Below are 18,703 nucleotides of genomic sequence, written 5' to 3' on the forward strand. Positions count from 1 at the left end.
TGCTACATATTTTAAAGAAAATATTCTAAAACAAAACTTAAAAGTTTTTTCTTTCAATATTATGTTTCAAATATTATGTTTCAAATAGATTCCAGAAGGTTACAAAATAAACTTATTAATGGTGGTTAATCCCGATAAGCAGGACTGTGAGAACCTCAGAGGAAAGATCAACTTCAACTAATTTTAAACTCCTCCCACTCCTTCCACAGTACTTAAATTATTTTTAAACACAAACCTGTTTTGTTTATAAATGACCAAAAAAACCCTAAAAAACAAAATGAGAATTAACAATACTTGTTATAATCCTAAAATTCAATAACTGCTATAAAGGATACTGCAGCACAGAATATAAAACCTTCAGGATGGTTATTTCCACACTGTTTGCATACTGTTGGCATTATGATCCTTAGCTCTCCTACTGTACCCCATTTTTCCTCTACTTTATAAACTGGGCCTTATACCATAACATCCACCATCAACCTGTTTATTAGATGTTAAGATAAATTCCACCTCATTTCACATACTACCAACCTATCACTAAAAAAAAAATTTTTTTCTTAAGACCTCCTTGCCTCTCTACTTATTTCCAACTTTTTCAAAGTCTGTTTCTTACAAATGATATATACTTGGGATTTGTGTTTTAATCAACTTGATAACATCTGAATTTAAGACAATCCAGTCCATTAGCATTTACTGTAACAAATGATAATCTTTAATAAATATAAACTGTAGCACAGTCATGTGTCACTTAGTGATGCATATGTTGCTTAATGCATCATTAATTTTGTTGTGTAAACATCATGAGTGTACTTACACAAACCTAGATGGTAGAGTCTACTACGTCCCTTTATTGCCCAGGGGCTACAAACCTGTACAGAATATTACTGTACTAAATACTGCAGGCAACTATAACACAATTGTAAGTACTTGTGTATCTAAACATAGAAAAATACGGTATAAAAGATTAAAAACGGTACACCCATATAGGACACTTGCAGGACTGGAAGTTGCTCTGGGTGAGTTAATGACTGAGTGAACATAAAGGCCTAGCACATTACTGTATATTGCTGTAGACTTCATAAAGACTGTATGCTTAAGTCACACTATTTTAAAAAATTTCTCTAATAAATTAACTTTAGCTTACCATAACTTTTTAACTTTATAAACGTGTCCATTTATAAATTTTTTGACTCTTTTGTAGTAAGAGAAACACACTGTACAGTTATATAAAAATACTTTATTTACATCTGTATTCTACCAGTTGTTTTTCTATTTTTAAAATGTTGGTTTTTTCTTTTGAAACTTTTTTTGTTAAAAACAAAGACACAAACACATACATCAGCCCAGGTCTACACAGGGCCAGGGTAATTAATACCACTTCCACCTCCACATATTGTCCCACTGGAAGGTCTTCAGGGGCAATAACACACAGGGAGTTGTCATCTCTAATAACAACAATACCTTCTTCGGGAATACCTCCTGAAAGACCTGCCTGGCTGTTTTACAGTTAACTTTTTATAAGTAGAAACACACTCTAAAATAACAAAGAATAAGTGGTAGCACCCTTATCAAAATACTATGTACTGTACACAATCTTAATATGTGCTATACTTTTATACAGCTGGCAGTTCAATAGGTTTGTTGACACCAGCATCACCACAAACACATGTAATGCATTGCACCACCATGTTAGAATGGCCATAATGTCATAGACAACAAGAAGTCTTTGTCTGTCACTGACTAAAACGTCATTACATAATGTATATTTATTTTTGAATAGGCAATACATTCACCTGGTTCAAAAGACAAACCCTGTAGGCAAGTAATGTTACCAATTGTTTGTGTATCTTACCAGATGTCTATTATAAACATACAAGCAGATAGCTTTCCATGTACACTAGTTTTCTTTTAATGTACACATATAAAAGTAAAAAAACTAATTACTAGTGCAGAGTTAAATGACTTTCCCAAAATGAACATACTCCCCTGTTGATGGCATTTGGGTTATCATTGTTAGCTATTAGGAGCAGTACTACATTTTGTACACATGTATACAATTCTTTGTGATAAATACCTGTAAGTGAGATTTCTGGGTCATAGTTTATACATATGTCCAGCATTAATAGATACCAGTTTTCATAATTGGTTGTACCATGAGTACTAAATGAGAGGTATGGTATGTTTGCTATTTTCCTTATTTTTCATTTTGATCAACTGGTGGGTGTCAGATGGTATCATACTACCGTTTAAATCTGCATTTCCCTGAAGATTGATAAAGTGGTACAATCACTTCATGTTTATTGACCAATTCAACTTTTTTGCTCAAGTATCTGTTGGGCTCTGTGTTTTTTCTGACATATACATACAACGTAGAAAAATAATATATTTTGGATAAAAGCCCTTTGTTAGATATATGCATTGTAGTTATCTATTCCTGTTCTTTGACTTTTCATTCTTTTATTAGTGGTCTCTTCATGAATAGAAACTTAATTTTAATGTAGCCCAACTTATCGACTTTTCTTCTGCATAGTTAGTGCTTTTGTTTGCCGTATAAGAAAATCATTGTCTACCCCAAGGCCATGAAGATACTTTTTTAGGTGTTTCTTCTAAAACCTTCATTATTTTTACTTTTCACATTTAAATCTACAACCTGTCTTATACTGATTTTTGCATTTGGTATGAGGTAGGGGGTCAAGATTCAGTTTTTCCCCATATGTATATGCAATTGACCCAGTGTCATTTATTGAAATGACCATACTTTCAAGACTCTACTGTTGTCAATCAGGAGACCATATGCTGTGAGTCTGGTTCTGCTCCATTCTGTCCCACTGGGCTATCATTATGACAAAATATTGCACTGTCTTTAGACTAATCCCCTAAGTACCTGACATTTTAAAAAATCAGTAAATAGCATCATTTAAAAACTTTTCATGTTCTATTTGTCACGAGAATATAAATAAAACGTGTATTTACTGATCTCGTATCCAGCCAATTTGTTAAATAGATTCACTTTTTATAATGATTTTCATAGACTTTAGATTTTCTATACTCTCATGTCATCTGAATAGTGAGTTTTATTTCTTCCTTTCCAATCTCTGTACCTTTTTACTTTATCTTGCCTTATTGGGCTGGTTGGGACCACCAATACTAAGCTGAACATCACTGGTGATAATGAACATTCTTTTCTTATTCCTAATCTTGAGGAAAGCCTTCAATAATTTGCCACTTAAAAAGATGATGCAGTAGATTTTAGGTAATTACTCTATCAGGGAAAGGAAGTTACGGTTTATTCCTAGTATGCTAATCTTTATCATGAATAGGTATTAAATTTTATCAAATGCTATTCCACCTTTAATGAGATAATATAACTTTTCTGTTTTTTTGTTGATGTGAGAAATTATATTAATTTCTAAATGTTAAACCATCCGTGCATTCCTGGAATAAACCTCATTTGGTAATAAGACATGATCCTTTTTGTGTGTCACTGATTTTGATTTGCTAATGTTTTGTTTAGAATTTTTGCAATATGTTCACGAAAGATATTGAGCTATTATTTTCATTTGTTGTAGTATCCTTGTCAGGTTTTGCCATCAAGGTTATACTGGCCTTATAATCAAAGACACTATACACTATTATATATTTAAAAAGACACTCAACTGTATCTTCCCCACCAAGATGTATTTTGCTTTCACTGCTCCCCACTTCTATCATAACGTGAATTATTTTTTACTTTAAAAAATTAAGTTTTAAGTTTTTATTTATTTTTATTTTTTTACTTTTCCATTCTCTTTCAGGTTTTGATACCCATAGAATACTTCTACTCCCCTATGCTACCTGACCTCCTAAATTCCCTGAGATTGTTTAATACCTTTAGATTCGATTATTAGATTTTTCCCTTGCTCCAATAATCCTTATTTAGCACTTATATTACAGATTCCTAGTCACTTTATTAAGATCCATTTAGACACTAACTAGAAATAGTTCTCATATTGCATGAGAGTCACTTCATTAAGATCCATTTAGATATTAATTATAGTTCTCATATTGCATATGAGAAAGGAATTTAGAAATTCTAGGGTTCAAAATAAAAAGAAAATATTGTTAAGTAACAAATTTTGTACTGTTTCAACCTTTCTACCATCTTTTAGATCATTGTTGTAAATGATTAGTTCAAAGTCATTCTAATGTTTTTCTTCTGTAGAAACCTGTAAGGTAAAGGCTGACCTGGAAAAGTCCTGCTTCACAACAGACACAAAAGTCACTTGTAGGAGGATTATAGATCTACATGTGAAAGTTAAAAAAAAACTAGGAAGCTTTTAGAGGAAAACAATGGAGTCCATCTTTGTGACTTTGGAATAAGCCAAGAGTTCCTAAATGGAAAACAATAAACACTAAATTGATCTATGTTAAAATCAAGGCATGAGTAAAAAGGCAACTCACAGAATGGAAGAAAATATCTGCATGTTATATACCCTTCAAAATACTCCAAAATAACTCTTCCTACTTATAAGTAAAGGACAACGCATTAAACAAATGAGCAAGAGACATAAACAGGCATGTCAAAGAATATACAAATGAATATGTAAAATGATATTTTTACTAATAAAATATTAATTTAAATTATAATGCAATACTACTGTATAGCCATTAGAATTGCTAAAATGAAAAAGTGAAAAATATCAACTGCTGGCAAGAATGCAGACTGACCAAATATTCATACACTGGTCCAACTGACTTTTTTTGAAAACTGTTTCATGGTGCTTACTGAACATATGTATATCCTATGACATAGTGATTCCACGCCTAGATATAAAGCTAAGACAAGCATGTCCATAAGCTCACCAAAAGACATGCAGAAAACGGTAAATTCAGGTTTCTTTGTAACAGCTGATGTTCACAAACAAAAGAACACCAATTGTGCTCCTTTCCTCCTGGGGGCCCAGTGTGCAATGGCTGCAAACAGCTGTCTCACTGGTAGTGTACACAGCCTGTTGCTTGTATGGGTTGGCCTAAGAAACCTTAAGAGACAGCCCTTTCCAATGTACATTCATGTCTCTGATCTCCTGCTGTCCCCCATCTAGGCTTCGGAGAGGTATTACGCAAGGTGTCTTTAGAAAGCCCCCAGGGTACAGTGGCCAGGGTTCACAGTGGCCAAGTCATCATGTCCATCCACACAAATCTGCAAAATAAGGAGCATGCAACTAAGGCGCCATGCAGGGCCAAGTTCAAGGTCCCTGACTGCCCAAAGATCCACATCTCAAAGTGGGGCTTTACCAAATTTAATGTGGATAAATTTGAAGACATGGAGGCTGAGAAGTGACTCATCCCAGATGGCTGTGAGGTCAAATACATCCCAAAATGTGGCTCCCGGACAAGTGGTGAGCACTACATCCAAGAGGGCGTTCACTGTAATGTACCCTTACTCATGCTCACCAATAAATCATACTCCCTGTCCAAAAAAAGAACAATCTAACAATCTACAACTATATGAAATGAGTGAATCTCATATTATATTGAATCAAAGAAAGTCTAGACAGAAAATGTATGTATTATATGCTTCTATTTACATAAAGTTCCAAAATATATATGTATATATACATACATATACACACATATATGTATATATACATACATATACACATATATGTATGCTGTTAGAAGTCAGTGTAGTGGTTAGAGCAGTTACCCTTGGCAAAGTAAGGAATAGGAAGGGGTAGGTACTGACAAAAAGGGACCACAAATACTGGTAACATTCTACATCTTGATCTAGACACTGGCGACATTAATTTTGTCCATATTGTAAAAATATAGAGAGGCTGTGCATTTGGATTTTTCTGCATTTTATAGTTTTTTAAAAGTTTAAATGAAAAGTCGTGTTTTTACATACCTTTGAAGAGGAATCAGGATCCTTTCCATTAAGAAGACCTAATACTTGATTAAGACATGAAGAAAAGTGCTCATATCTAGGTTTAAAATAAAAATATACATCAAATGATAATTATAAAATTGATACATCAAAAGGGATTTATCTACAAGATAAACATAAAATTTATGTGTAGTTTCTTTCATCTATTTATTTGGGCTTCTAACATAGAACACACTCTTGTAAAGTTTATACTTAAAACTTGTCATATATCTTACAATTATGATATACATAAATTGGCTCTGTCATTTATTAAAACAGTGATTCATGTGGCAATAAATAAATCATTAAAATTTTCAGTGCCTCAATTGCTGTATTTTTTTAAGACTGTTCACTTTACGTAAAAATTCAAAGGACAGAAGAATATCATAATAAATTATACAGCTACTTTTTATAAAGTACCTAAAATTGCCAGGCATTAAATTAGTCTCTGCAAATAAAGAAGGGGCAGCAACTCATGTTACACAACTCCAAGAAGTATTGAGGTACCCCTAGCATTATACTCCATGTGACTGATGTATCCTAGATTTGGGAGATGGTGCCCTGACAGGGAGATCACAGTCTGAAGATGAAGGAGAAGGACAGAAAGAGATATTACAAGGTAATATAAAATACAATGATATCATGGAGGAATGTATGGGACACTATGGAACAAAGAATATTGTCTCAATATTAAACCCAGACTTGAGTCTTAAAAACAAAATATAAAGGAGAAAGCATTCTAGTCTTCCAGAGGGAATACTCTAGAGGAAATAGCACATGGATACATGAAAGGGCATTTCTAGTAAGCTGGAAGTTCTATTTATTGTCTGATATGATTAGACAAAAAAAAAAATGTATGAAGAAATAAAGTTGAGAGGTTGTTAGGGAACTTTTGAAGGGCTATACTGAAAATCTGGATATTCACCTTGAATGCAATGGTAGGTCAAAGATTTTAAAAGGGACATCTGGTTGAAGAAAAAGTTTTGAGCATATTTATAAAGGGGAAGGATCAACTGAATAGAAGGCCCTGAAGAGAGAGGAGCAACAGCTTCAGAAAAGACAAAATGAGACAATCCACAGAGTAACAGTACATATTTATGAGTGAAACAGGATGAAACTAAGAATTTGGTATAAACATAGGTAAGTTTGTCAAGTGGCAAGGATTTGGGGGAGCTCCAATCAAATGGGGCTTGATTTAGATATTTTTTTTTTCTCTGTGAAACAAAGATAAGGTCATCTTCTGCATAAAAGGCAGCAAGAGAAAAATAAAAAATTTCAAAGACCAGTCGGGCCAGCAGCTCACGCCTGTAATCCCAGCACTTTGGGAGGCTGAAGGTGAAGAGTTCAAGACCAGCCTGGCCAACATGGTGAAACCCCTTCTCTACTAAAAATACAAAAATTAGCTGGGCATGGTGATGTGTGCCTGTAATCCCAGCTACGTGGGAGGCAAGAAAATCACTTGAACCCAGGAGGCGGAGGTTGCAGTGAGCCAGGATCGCACCACTGCATTCCAGCCTGGGCAATAGAGTGAGACTCTGTCTCTAAATAAATAAATTTGAAGACCCATTGGAGGAAATGAGAAAGCTGACAAGTAAATATAAGAGGTCTGGCCCAGGTAAAGTTGTGTGATTTTCTCAAGCTCTAATTAGTAACCATGCAGTAAGTTTGACTTTGGAAGAGATTCAGGACTGGGTTATTGTTCAATGGCATACCAGACAAACAAGAGGAGTTGCCAGAGGTAATTCTTGGGTTCTATGATGGATAGAGTATAAAATAGATAATAGAACTGAGAGATTTACAGAAGAAATGATTAAGCAACTTCTTATTTATGCTAAACTGGATTATCTTTTAGTCTTCTAGAAGAGGTTTATTCAAAAGAATTTTTCTGTTTACTATGAAGATGCTGAATAAGCACTCTCTGGTGGCTAGAATAGATATACATGGATATTGGGAAAATCTCACAACAGATGAAGAGAAGGCAGGTCATGGGAAGGCATTCTGGAAGAAAAAGCTCACCTATCTAGAGGTTCTTAAGAGAAGAAAAAGTGAAATGCTAAAGTGAAAGCTTCTTAGTTTTGCAAAAATCAGCTGAGCCATATGAACAGTGGTCGAGCTTGCCCTAGTGCTTAGCTTTTATTAAAATAAAACTGTTAGATTCTATGTTTCTTAAACATCAGGGACTGTGTCTTCACAGCCTGTTGCTGCTAACTGCCTGATCATAGGTGGGGCTCAGTAAATGTTTTCTTGTATGTGAAACTCTTTGAAACAATTTCAATTATTTCCTAATTTAGGATGACAAAGCAGCATAGGCCCCAGCAAAATTTAACTTAGAATGCAAAAAGGCCACAAGCTCGTTGGAAAACAATTACTACCTGATCTTAAAACATAAATGATCATATGAAATATACTGAGATAGAAAGGACATATGAACATGTGTTCCTATTTTACCTATGAAAAGAGGCACACACCAAAGGAAACATTATCCATTTTTACACAAAAATTAAAGACACAAATACAATGACATCAATGTTTCAACACTATGTTTCATTTATTTATAATTTATGTAGAAATATTTTTATTGTCCCTATAATAAAAATATTCTTTCAAATAATAATAATGCTGCTTAAGTTTTAAAACTGGTTTTAAAATAAATTAGCCAAGATGTCTATATTTTGGAGAATGGCACAACCCTATTGATCTAAAGCAAAGACTGAAATACACACATAGACAATGACATTGTTATACTTTCCATTTCAGTATAGGAAAGAAAAAAGAGTGTGAGTAAAGCACATCAAAACATTTTCGTCCAGTAGACTCCAAGTCAGTAGACTCCAAGTTTACTATATTTTAAGAAGACAATTTCGTTTATAACCAACACGTCTTGATTAAAAAAAAAAAAGTTCTAAAATTGACTGAAGTGAGTCATACCTGGTGAGATAATCAGCAATTTTAGGATTCTTAAGGAGATCCATCAGTAGGTCAACTGAATACTTTCTAGTTAGAGTGCCATCACCGTTTATGAGAATATTAAATATTAGTTGAAAAGTCTGATGAATATTTCGACCATGAAATAGCTTAAGAACAAATTAGAAAAGCATATTACACAAAAAATTAAGTTGACACCATCCTAAAAGGTAAAAATAAAAAAGTCTCAATGACTTTTAAAATATAAGACTAGAAACTTCAGAATAAATTTGAAAAATCATATTTACCTTTTCCCCCACCTCTTCATTTAATGTCAAACTGGATAATATTGAAAGTGCAAACACAACCACAGTTAAACTGCTATGGGCCAACAAGGTGATAAGAGTTCGATAAAAAGACTTCACATTACTCTGAGGAAAAAAAAGTTAAAACATAAATTAGAATTATAAATTTTATATTTTGGTTTAAAAAGTATATCCTGCACAGCGTGGGCAAACTTTTTAAAACATCATTATCAACTCTATTAAATGATTCTTGCATTTATAAGATAAATGTTTTACAGGAGACATTTAGATCAGAGATAGATTTAAATTCAAAAATTGTTATAAAGAGAGTACCCAGAGAAAAAAATAATTTGCTAAATGTGTGCAAATGAGTGGGAGATAAATATTTCCATAGTTCTGTCACCTCAGAATAAATAATTCAATGATGGTAAATCAGGGTGTCAGTTCTAATAAAGCGATACATGCAGAGCGGAACAAAAGAGCTACCTTAAATACTGCAGGAAAAGTTGCTTAGCATTTGTGTTAACAAAAGAACTGTAATGAGGAACTCATAATTGTGGTGGAAGCAAAAGAATATTCAGCAAATTTAAGAATTTGTTTTACATTACACACCATGGAGCGGCAATTAACTTTGCCATATTTGCTGATTATCATTTAGATTTAAGAGATTACAGGTGTGAGCGAGATGGGTCCTTTCTATATTGCTGACAGTCGTATAGATAGACACAATCTTGGTGAAGAATAGTTTCTACACATGGAACTATGAGCAAATGTTTATTCTTCCTTATATTTAAGTGTTTCCTAAATATGAACTTTTTTTTTTTTTTTTGAGACGGAGTCTCGCTCTGTGGCCCAGGCTGGAGCGCAGTGGCCGGATCTCAGCTCACTGCAAGCTCCGCCTCCCGGGTTCACGCCATTCTCCTGCCTCAGCCTCCCGAGTAGCTGGGACTACAGGCGCCCGCCACCTTGCCCGGCTAGTTTTTTGTATTTTTTTAGTAGAGACGGGGTTTCACCGTGTTAGCCAGGATGGTCTCGATCTCCTGACCTCGTGATCCGCCCGTCTTGGCCTCCCAAAGTGCTGGGATTACAAGCTTGAGCCACCGCGCCCGGCCGAACTTTTTTTTCCAATTCATAAATTGAAAAACACACACTATACATACGTGTGCACACGTGCACGTGCGCGCACAGACACACACACACACAGTAACTCCACCTACAAAGTAGGACCAGGGTAGAAAAATGTAGCACTTGAACAAGTGAGATATTAAATTTAAAATCAAACAGGTAATGCCCAATAGCACAGCAGGGAAATTGTTCACAAAGCACCTTAAAGAATTACTAACTTGTTTGATTTAATATACCTCTTTTTTTTTAGGATGGAGTCTTACTCCGTCACCAGGTTGGAGTGCAGTGGCCCGATCTCGGCTCACTGCAACCTCCACCTCCCGGGTTCAAGCGATTCTGCTGCCTCAGCTTCCCGAGTAGCTAGGACTACAGGTATGTGCCACCACGCCTGGCTAATTTTTTTTATTTTGGTAGAGATGGGGTTCACGATGTTGGCCAAGATGGTCTCGATCTCCTGACCTTGTGATCCGCCCACCTCGGCTTCCCAAAGTGCTGGGATTACAGGCGTGAGCCACCGTGACCGGCCGATTTAATATACTTCTAAAAGTGATTCAGTTAAATTCATTTGCATGTCTTCACTTATCACAAGTACTGTTGGTTCATACTGAGCACTTAACTCATGAATCTTTCTATTGGAGTTGCCATTGATTTTGTGGAAACACAAGACTGAGATAAATGGGACTGCCAGTGATATGCCTCCCTTCTAAGAGCACAAAATAATTTAGTAATTCTTGTACTACTCAGTGTATTTTGGGATGCCATGCTAAGGAAAACTTAAGTATTTGCACTAACCCTTAACACTCAGTCTTCAATACAACCTACAGGAAGGCTGAAGTGCTTCAAGTTATTTATATGTCAGTATGACTCTTAATTTTGATGGGTCAGCCAATAAGACACAGAATCCTTGTTCAAATTTGTTTTAAAGAAAAAGATAAATACAATTTTCTTTAAGCAGAGAATCTACCATAAAACAAGAAAATTAAAAAGAAATAAACTTCTTACCAATGTCTTTATGTGTGTTTGAACAGAAAGATTGTGCCGACAAAGATTTGCCAATAATCCTAGACAAGGCATTTTTAACTCATCTTCAGAAGATTGACTGTTGTTTTACATAGGTGTTTTGTTTAAAGAAAAAAACAGTAAAAGAAAAAAAGCATTAACATCATTCTAAGTCAAAATGACATAGTTAAGTTTATACTTTTCAATTCCTTTTTACATGCCAAAAAAAAAATCTAATTAACATGAGAAGCCAGGGAAACTCTAAATAGTATTGATCATTTATCTCTTGTTTTAAAACCAAATTACCCTATTCAATTCCATCATGAAAACCTGGAAATAACTGTCAGTGTGGACCACGTGCTGTTTCATCCGTATATTTTCCCACAAGAATAACTACACAATTTTCAGTTTCAGCAATTTTTTTCTGGCCAAATCAATTCAGTCCATAAATTTTTCTTACGAAAATTAAAGCTGCTTTACAATTTTTTTTCCTTTTTACATTTTTTCACCAATGAATGAGGTCACATACTTTTACAACTTTTGATCCTTAAAATCATCTGGGCAGAACAAATAAGAATCGGAGTCTCACTCAGTTTACATAGTTAGAAAATGTTATCTAAGAAAATTGATCTACCACGTGGTTATAGTTTAAAAATAAATAGACTATTTGATTTTATGTTTGATCGCATACTCACATGTGATCTATCAGGAAGGTAATTAATTCATCTATATTGGCACCAGAATAGAAAATTTTGACATTATATGTTAACTTCTGTAGAAGTTGAATGCACTGAGAATAAGAAAATAGTTATAAACATAAACATATAAAAACATCGCCTGCTTAAAATAATGGACTATCAGACACATTCTGAGCATGTCCTTTTCCATTTCCTAAAACACTTTTTTTAAAAAACACATATAAAGTAATGCAAGAACTTTAGGGTTCTTCCCTCAATTCACACATTTCTATGTATTCTGTCTCAGAACATGGTTTTATCAACCTTGTTCACTTAGTCATCTTAAACTTGAATGCAGGCTGAAACACATGTAGTCCATCAATTAGAAGATACCCTTCTTCACATTTTATCATCTCCAAAACTGCATGTCAATTTAATTTGTGATGTTTTTCTTTCTTACAACTGATGACATTTTAGTCAACGAAATATGAAGAGCTTTGAATCTATATTAAATAAACTATATCTATAGTTTTAATTTTTGTAGAATGTTTCCTCCACAGACTGAGACTAGATGCCAACTCACATTACAATTTTAATATAAATAGCTTATGTCTCACAACACAGACATCTGTGTTTATAAGTCAAAGCAGTTATAATGTAGATTTGTTTTTCTTCAATAATGGTGCTAGAAATGGATAAGCTCCTCTTCTCTAGAAATATTTAAATTGTAGTATGTGTGCAACCAGCTTTTAATCAGATGAACTGCGCCTAATTACATAGTATTTATTACATAGCACATATACACTGTAAGTCAGCAGTTTATGACAGAAACTATCAATTTTGATCTGACAATAAGGAAAGGGGAATATACTGTGTGGGTGTGTATACCTGCAAAAACACCGAATCAGTGTGGCTGCTCCGACAAACCACTCCCGCCAGCACACTATTCAGATTATATGTATTCTGAAGACAATCTCTGGTTTCATTGTCTACAGCTGTAAGTTAAAATAAAATAGCACAAAATATATCATTTTCTTATAAGGTTTTCACAGATAATTCATACAGAATTTACTTCATATGAATTTATGAATTAAAAAAGTATGATATGGCTATTTTCTTTTCTATAACCCTCCAATTCATAAATTCAAATGATTTCTCTATGTAAAATAAACTAGTATCAAAGAAAAAGCTTTACACATTTGTAGCAAGCTTTTTCTTTGATACTAATTTATTTTAGTATCAAATTAAAATCTCTTACCTTGAATATTAAAAGATTGTCACTTTATGGTATATAACCAAATGGAATACTATTTGGTTATATAAAAGAATGTATGTCATTTGCAGCAACATGGGTGGAACTGAAGGCCATTATGTTAAGTGACATAAGCCAGACACAGAAAGAAAAATATTGCATGTATTCATTCATGTGTAGGAGCTAAAAGAGTTGATCTCATGGAAATGGAAAATGACAGTTACCAGAGGCTGGGAAGAATATGGGTGAGTGTGTGGTGATGGGAAGGGTGAGGAGGGGGAACCGTTAGTGGGGGAGATGAAGACAGATTGGTTAATGGATATAAGCACACAATCAGATGGAATAAGTTCTAATGTTTGATAGTAGAGTAAGGTGACTATAGTTAACAATGTATATTTCAAAATAGTTACAAGTGAAGACTTGAAATGTTCTAAATACATAGAAATGATAAGTCCTTGTTTGTGATGGATATCCTAAATACCCTGAATTGATCATCACATCCTCTATGCAGGTAACAAAATATCGTACGTACCCCATAAGTTTGTATAAATATTATGTATCTGTGAAAAAATTTAAAAAGATTATCATTTCAATTTTTCTGTAAACCCCAAATGCTTCTAAAGTATAAATGTTGGAAGTGACTAGCATATTCATTCAAACTGTTGGTGGATGTTAGAAGTGGAAGAATCTTTTTGGAAAGCAATTTAGTAATGGTTATCAAATTTTAGAATTATCTAGAAACTCTAAAGGAATTTAACAGAAACTAATATTTGAGCAAAATTACACAGAATGTTCACTGCACTATCGATTCCAATACCAAAACTTAAAGAACTTTGAGTGTCCACTATTAGGGGAATAGTTGAATAAATTACAGTACCCTGTAATTATGGCACTAGGCAGCTATTAAAGATACCGATATGGAAAGAAACATCTGGTGCTCCGCAACACCATTTGTGCTGAAAACAACCAATTAAAGATTCAAAATTACTGTTTTGTTACAGCATAGAAAAATATCTGCAAAGAAACATATCAAGCCATGAAATGAGATTATATCCCCAAAGCTGAAAAGATGAGGGCTGGTGGTAATGGGTACAGGCTAATCCCATTTTACTCTATGTCTGGGCTGTCTAGCCTTCATGTGGCTATTTAAATTGAGATTAATTAAAATTAAAGATTCAGTTCCTTAGTCCATTACCCACACTTCAAATGTTTAATAGCTCCATGTGGCTAGTGGCTGCTATATTGGATAACAGTTTTAAAACCATTCTGTCACTGAAGAAAATTCTACTGGACAATGCTGCTCTGTGTTAATACTTCTGGATCACTAGAATTTTTAAAACTATGCATATATTATTATTATAATCACACAAAGAAATATCCCTACTGCCCTGGCCCAAACAGGGGTAAAGTGACCACTAAATGAACATTCAAAAACCAGGCCGGGCGCGGTGGCTCACGCCTATAATCCCAGCACTTTGGGAGGCCAGGGTGGAACACAAGGTCAGGAGATCGAGATCATCCTGGCAAACACAGTGAAACCCCGTCTCTACTAAAAATACAAAAAATTAGCCAGGTGTGGTGGTGGGCGCCTGTAGTCCCAGCTACTCGGGAGGCTAAGGCAGGAGAATGGCGTGAACCTGGGAGGCGGAGCTTGCAGTGAGCAGAGATCACGCCACTGCACTCCAGCCTGGGCAACAGAGCGAGACTCTGTCTTAAAACAAACCCAATATCAGTACTTTTACCTTTAGTTCTAAATTCAGCGTAATCTATTACAGAAGATGATTCTTTGATCAGTAGCTATGACTTTCTGGTGGTGTATTTAATACTGACATTATGTGTGGGGTTTTGTTTTTTAATTCGAAAGTAGTCCAGTATTTCCCAAAGTGCATTCTTCTCTGTAGAACACTGAACCTTTCACATGCTTCAGATTCCTTGGTCCAATATTTTTAGAAATGCTGCATAAAATATTTCCCTCTTTCAAAAGATTCACAATGAGCATTAGATTGAGAAGTCTTTGAAGGTGAATCATTCTTTAAGAGATTCTATAACTAAGCCTGCACTTTAAAATATTGTTCATACATCTTCCAAAAACTAAAAAAGAGAAATTAAATGCATTACCTAGTTGAGACAGCAAACCAATAATACTTAAGATCAGTGAAGCACTTATGTTGGGGTCTTCAAGTAGCTCTACAAGGCAACTCAAGCATTCACTTGTTAATATCTGATTTGATGTAAATAGTCGTGTGAGTTTCTGTCCAGAAATTACCTATAAAATAGTAATCAAAATGTGTTGGTTAAGAGATGGCAATTTTTATCTCTTCTCCATTTCAAATAAACTCAGTTCCTTCAAAGTGCCACTGCTACCTTCCCAATTTAAAAATTTCACACATGTTGTGAAAAATTCACCCCTGCCTAGATTACCTATCAATTCCCTAATCCCTCCCTCACTAGCTAAAGTAATCATTTGGATCTCAGTTTAAAATAATTTCCACCAGGAAGCTTTTCTTAGTTTCTTATACTATCTCAGTTAGGTCTGCCTATTATACTACCCTACAGTGCATTATATTTCTATTTCCTAAGTTAGCAAACTTTTAAGTTCCTGGCAATATTTCTCCTTCACACTACACTGAACATGCAATGAAGGCATAGCCTACAAATCTGCACTCTACTACCAATACATTTACTTTGCAAATAAATTCTAGTACATTCTACTCACTTTGAGGGAGAAAAATGAAAAATGAAGCCCAGAGGGTAGCTATGTGATTATTCCTTCTGCTCCTTTCCAAAGACAACAGGTGAGCTCAGAAGTTAAGGGAGTACAAAGAAGGAAGTGAAAAGTGAATTTCTTTTGAAGTAGCAGGCAAAGCATTGAAAAATTTTATTTCTGATTATTCCATTTCTTTTTACTTTCTTGTAATCTGTAAGCCACATACATGCATGCACAGACACACACACACACACACAGAAAGAGAGAAGAGAGGAGGTAAAGCTGGAACTGAAGGCCAAAAGCAGTTGTCACAAAGCATGAATTTTCAACACACTTTAGAGATGTATTTATTATAAAGCATATCTTTTCTACAAAGATGGAAAAACCATTAGTTACCTTAGAATAAGACTAAATCTGTCCTTAATACTTATTTTAATAAGATCAAGCCTAAGCAGGCTGCTTTAGCATCCCTCTAAACTTTCCTTTCTGTATCCTCCCTTTATTCTCTCACCCACATCAGTTTTTCTTCTAAAGCTTTGCTGATAAAAGTTTCACATTATCTGTTCCCAGGGAGTGTTTTAACATTACTAAAGTAAAAGTCTGTAACAGAAAAAATAAGTCCAAATATGAAAGTACAGACACCAGTAACAGATATTCTGGGGTAGGAAATACTCTGGGCATTACCCTGTTGCTTATTTATAAATCTAGCTCTCCAGAGTCAGACACTTTCTGTTTTAAAAATGATTATCTACAGGATTGGTCCTGTATCTCAATGACATAAATTGTCTAACATGTAATAATTAGATGTACTAGGTAAAATAAAAATTGCTTTACAAGTTTTTCCCTTTACTCATATACACTGAATGTCTTAATACAAAGATAATTTATTTTAATAATAACTAATACTTATATAGCGCTTATCCTGGCCTACGCATCGATCTAGGCACTTAACATATGTGAACTCTTTTTATCTTCATAATCACTCTATAAGGTAGGTACCACTATTTTGTTTTGCAGATGAGTAAACTGAGGCACACACTGATAGTAAAGAAGCACAACTGGAATTCATACCCAGGCAGCTTGGTTCCTGAATTCATGCTTTTAATCACTACACAAAACTAGTGCTATGAAAACCATCATTAAAAATCAGATTAGCTCAGCTTTGCCAGTCATCAAACATTCAAAGCCTACACTCTGCATGGGGCTATAAAAAAGGGTGGGAGAAGTACAGAAGAATGAATAATCTCCTTTCACATGATACCTATCTCTCTCTGCATACTCAGGTCTCACACTCATGAAGTCTGCACAAAGACATTCACCATTAAAAATACAAATACTGTCAACCAAAATGGTTAAAGTTAAGAAATATGAAAACATCAATGATGGGTGTGGATGAGTGATGGCAAATTTCACATATTGCTAGTGGGAAGGCAAAATGGTCTATTTCAGAAAATTGTTTGACAGTTTCAACTAAAACAGAACATAGGCCTTTTCAATGCTCCAACAATTCTACTCCTAAGTATATAAATGTGTGCATATATCCCCAAAAATGTATGAAATGTCTACAACAGCTTTATTCATAATTCCACCCAGAAATGTAAACAACCCAAATGCCTATCAACAGGCAAGTGTATGTAAACTGTGGTACACTTATACAATAGAACTCTACACAGCAATAATAATAAAAAAGAAATGAAGTAGTGGTACCTGTGCAACATGAATTTCACAGATTACATCAAGCAGAAAAGGCCAGACACCAGAGTACATACTGTATGAGTCTACTTACCTGAACCTTATGTGAAGGGGCAATGAAGAAACCCTATGGGGCTAGAAATATTCTATATCATGATACAGGTGGTAGCTACTACTCTACCTATATGTTAGCTACCAATATGGTAGCTACGGTACCTATATATTAAAAACTATCAAACTCTTCACTTAAGATTAATGCACTTTATGCTCTGTATGTATGTTATCTCTTAATTACAGAAAGTCCTTTGTAGTAGTAACCTGAAGCCAGTGCCCTTCATACCTTTGCAACAATGGTAGAAGAGTTTTCTGTAAACCCCTTGAAAGTTTAGGAATACGGTAAAGGCCTCATCCCATATTTTGTTTAAGTCTCTCTTTTTTTTTTTTTTTTTTTTGAGACGGAGTCTTGCTCCGTCACCCATGTTGGAGTGTTGGAGTGCAGTGGAGCGATGTCAACTCACTGCAACCTCAGCCTCCTGAGTTCAAGCGATTCTCCTGCCTTAGCCTCCCAAGTAGCTGGGACAACAGAGAGACGCCACGCCCATATAATTTTTGTATTTTTAGTAGAGATGGGGTTTCGCCATGTTGGCCAGGCTGGTCTCGAACTCCCGACCTCAGGTGATCCAGCCTCCCAAAGTGTTGGGATTACAGGTGTGAGCCACTGTGCTTGGCCTTAAATTTCTTTCAATGCACAACCTACCTGTTTATTCAAAGAAAGGTAATGTTTCAGAACAGCATACAAAATGCTTAATTCCCAAGTTTTAAAATAAACTGACTGCCCTGCTTATTCTACGGCTTCTGGAGTCTATGCTAATTCAGAAGCAAAGCCTTAAGCATTTAATAGCTAACATCTTAACTATTAGGTTTGTAGATACTTCTTAAGTAATGAAGGAAAAAGAGAAAACAAATGTACTTAGGAGAGGGGCACCTGAAGTAGGGAGAAGAGGAGCACCAGTGAAGCTCAAGAAGACAGACACATTTAATACCACAGCAGATTCACTAACACCTGCTGTTGCTCTACTACTTGAAATCATTTTTGTCTGTAATATTTTACAAATCTTTGGCACATTAGTCTTTTGT

The 18,703-nt window shown here is 34.8% G+C and overlaps 1 protein-coding gene across 3 annotated transcripts in view; it reads right to left on the reverse strand.

Moving 5' to 3' along the window:
- Positions 1-18,703, reverse strand: part of KIAA1524 (KIAA1524 ortholog) — a 40,141-nt gene that overhangs the window by 20,258 nt on the left and 1,180 nt on the right. The window contains exons 1-8 of one of the 3 annotated variants that reach the window (XM_011932745.1): positions 15,884-15,981; positions 15,286-15,433; positions 12,804-12,910; positions 11,934-12,028; positions 11,242-11,338; positions 9,118-9,240; positions 8,834-8,979; positions 5,888-5,963 (exon numbers count right to left, since the gene is read on the reverse strand). In XM_011932745.1, the coding sequence (XP_011788135.1) occupies positions 5,888-5,963; positions 8,834-8,979; positions 9,118-9,240; positions 11,242-11,313 (417 nt within the window). In that variant the 5' untranslated portion in view covers positions 11,314-11,338; positions 11,934-12,028; positions 12,804-12,910; positions 15,286-15,433; positions 15,884-15,981. Of the gene's footprint in view, positions 1-5,887; positions 5,964-8,833; positions 8,980-9,117; positions 9,241-11,241; positions 11,339-11,933; positions 12,029-12,803; positions 12,911-15,285; positions 15,434-15,883; positions 15,982-18,703 lie in introns of those variants that run through there. The other 2 variants (XM_011932744.1, XM_011932746.1) reach the window with 2 other exon arrangements.

This window comes from Colobus angolensis, unplaced genomic scaffold (assembly GCF_000951035.1).
Source record: "Colobus angolensis palliatus isolate OR3802 unplaced genomic scaffold, Cang.pa_1.0 Scaffold98, whole genome shotgun sequence".
NCBI lineage: Eukaryota > Metazoa > Chordata > Mammalia > Primates > Cercopithecidae > Colobus > Colobus angolensis.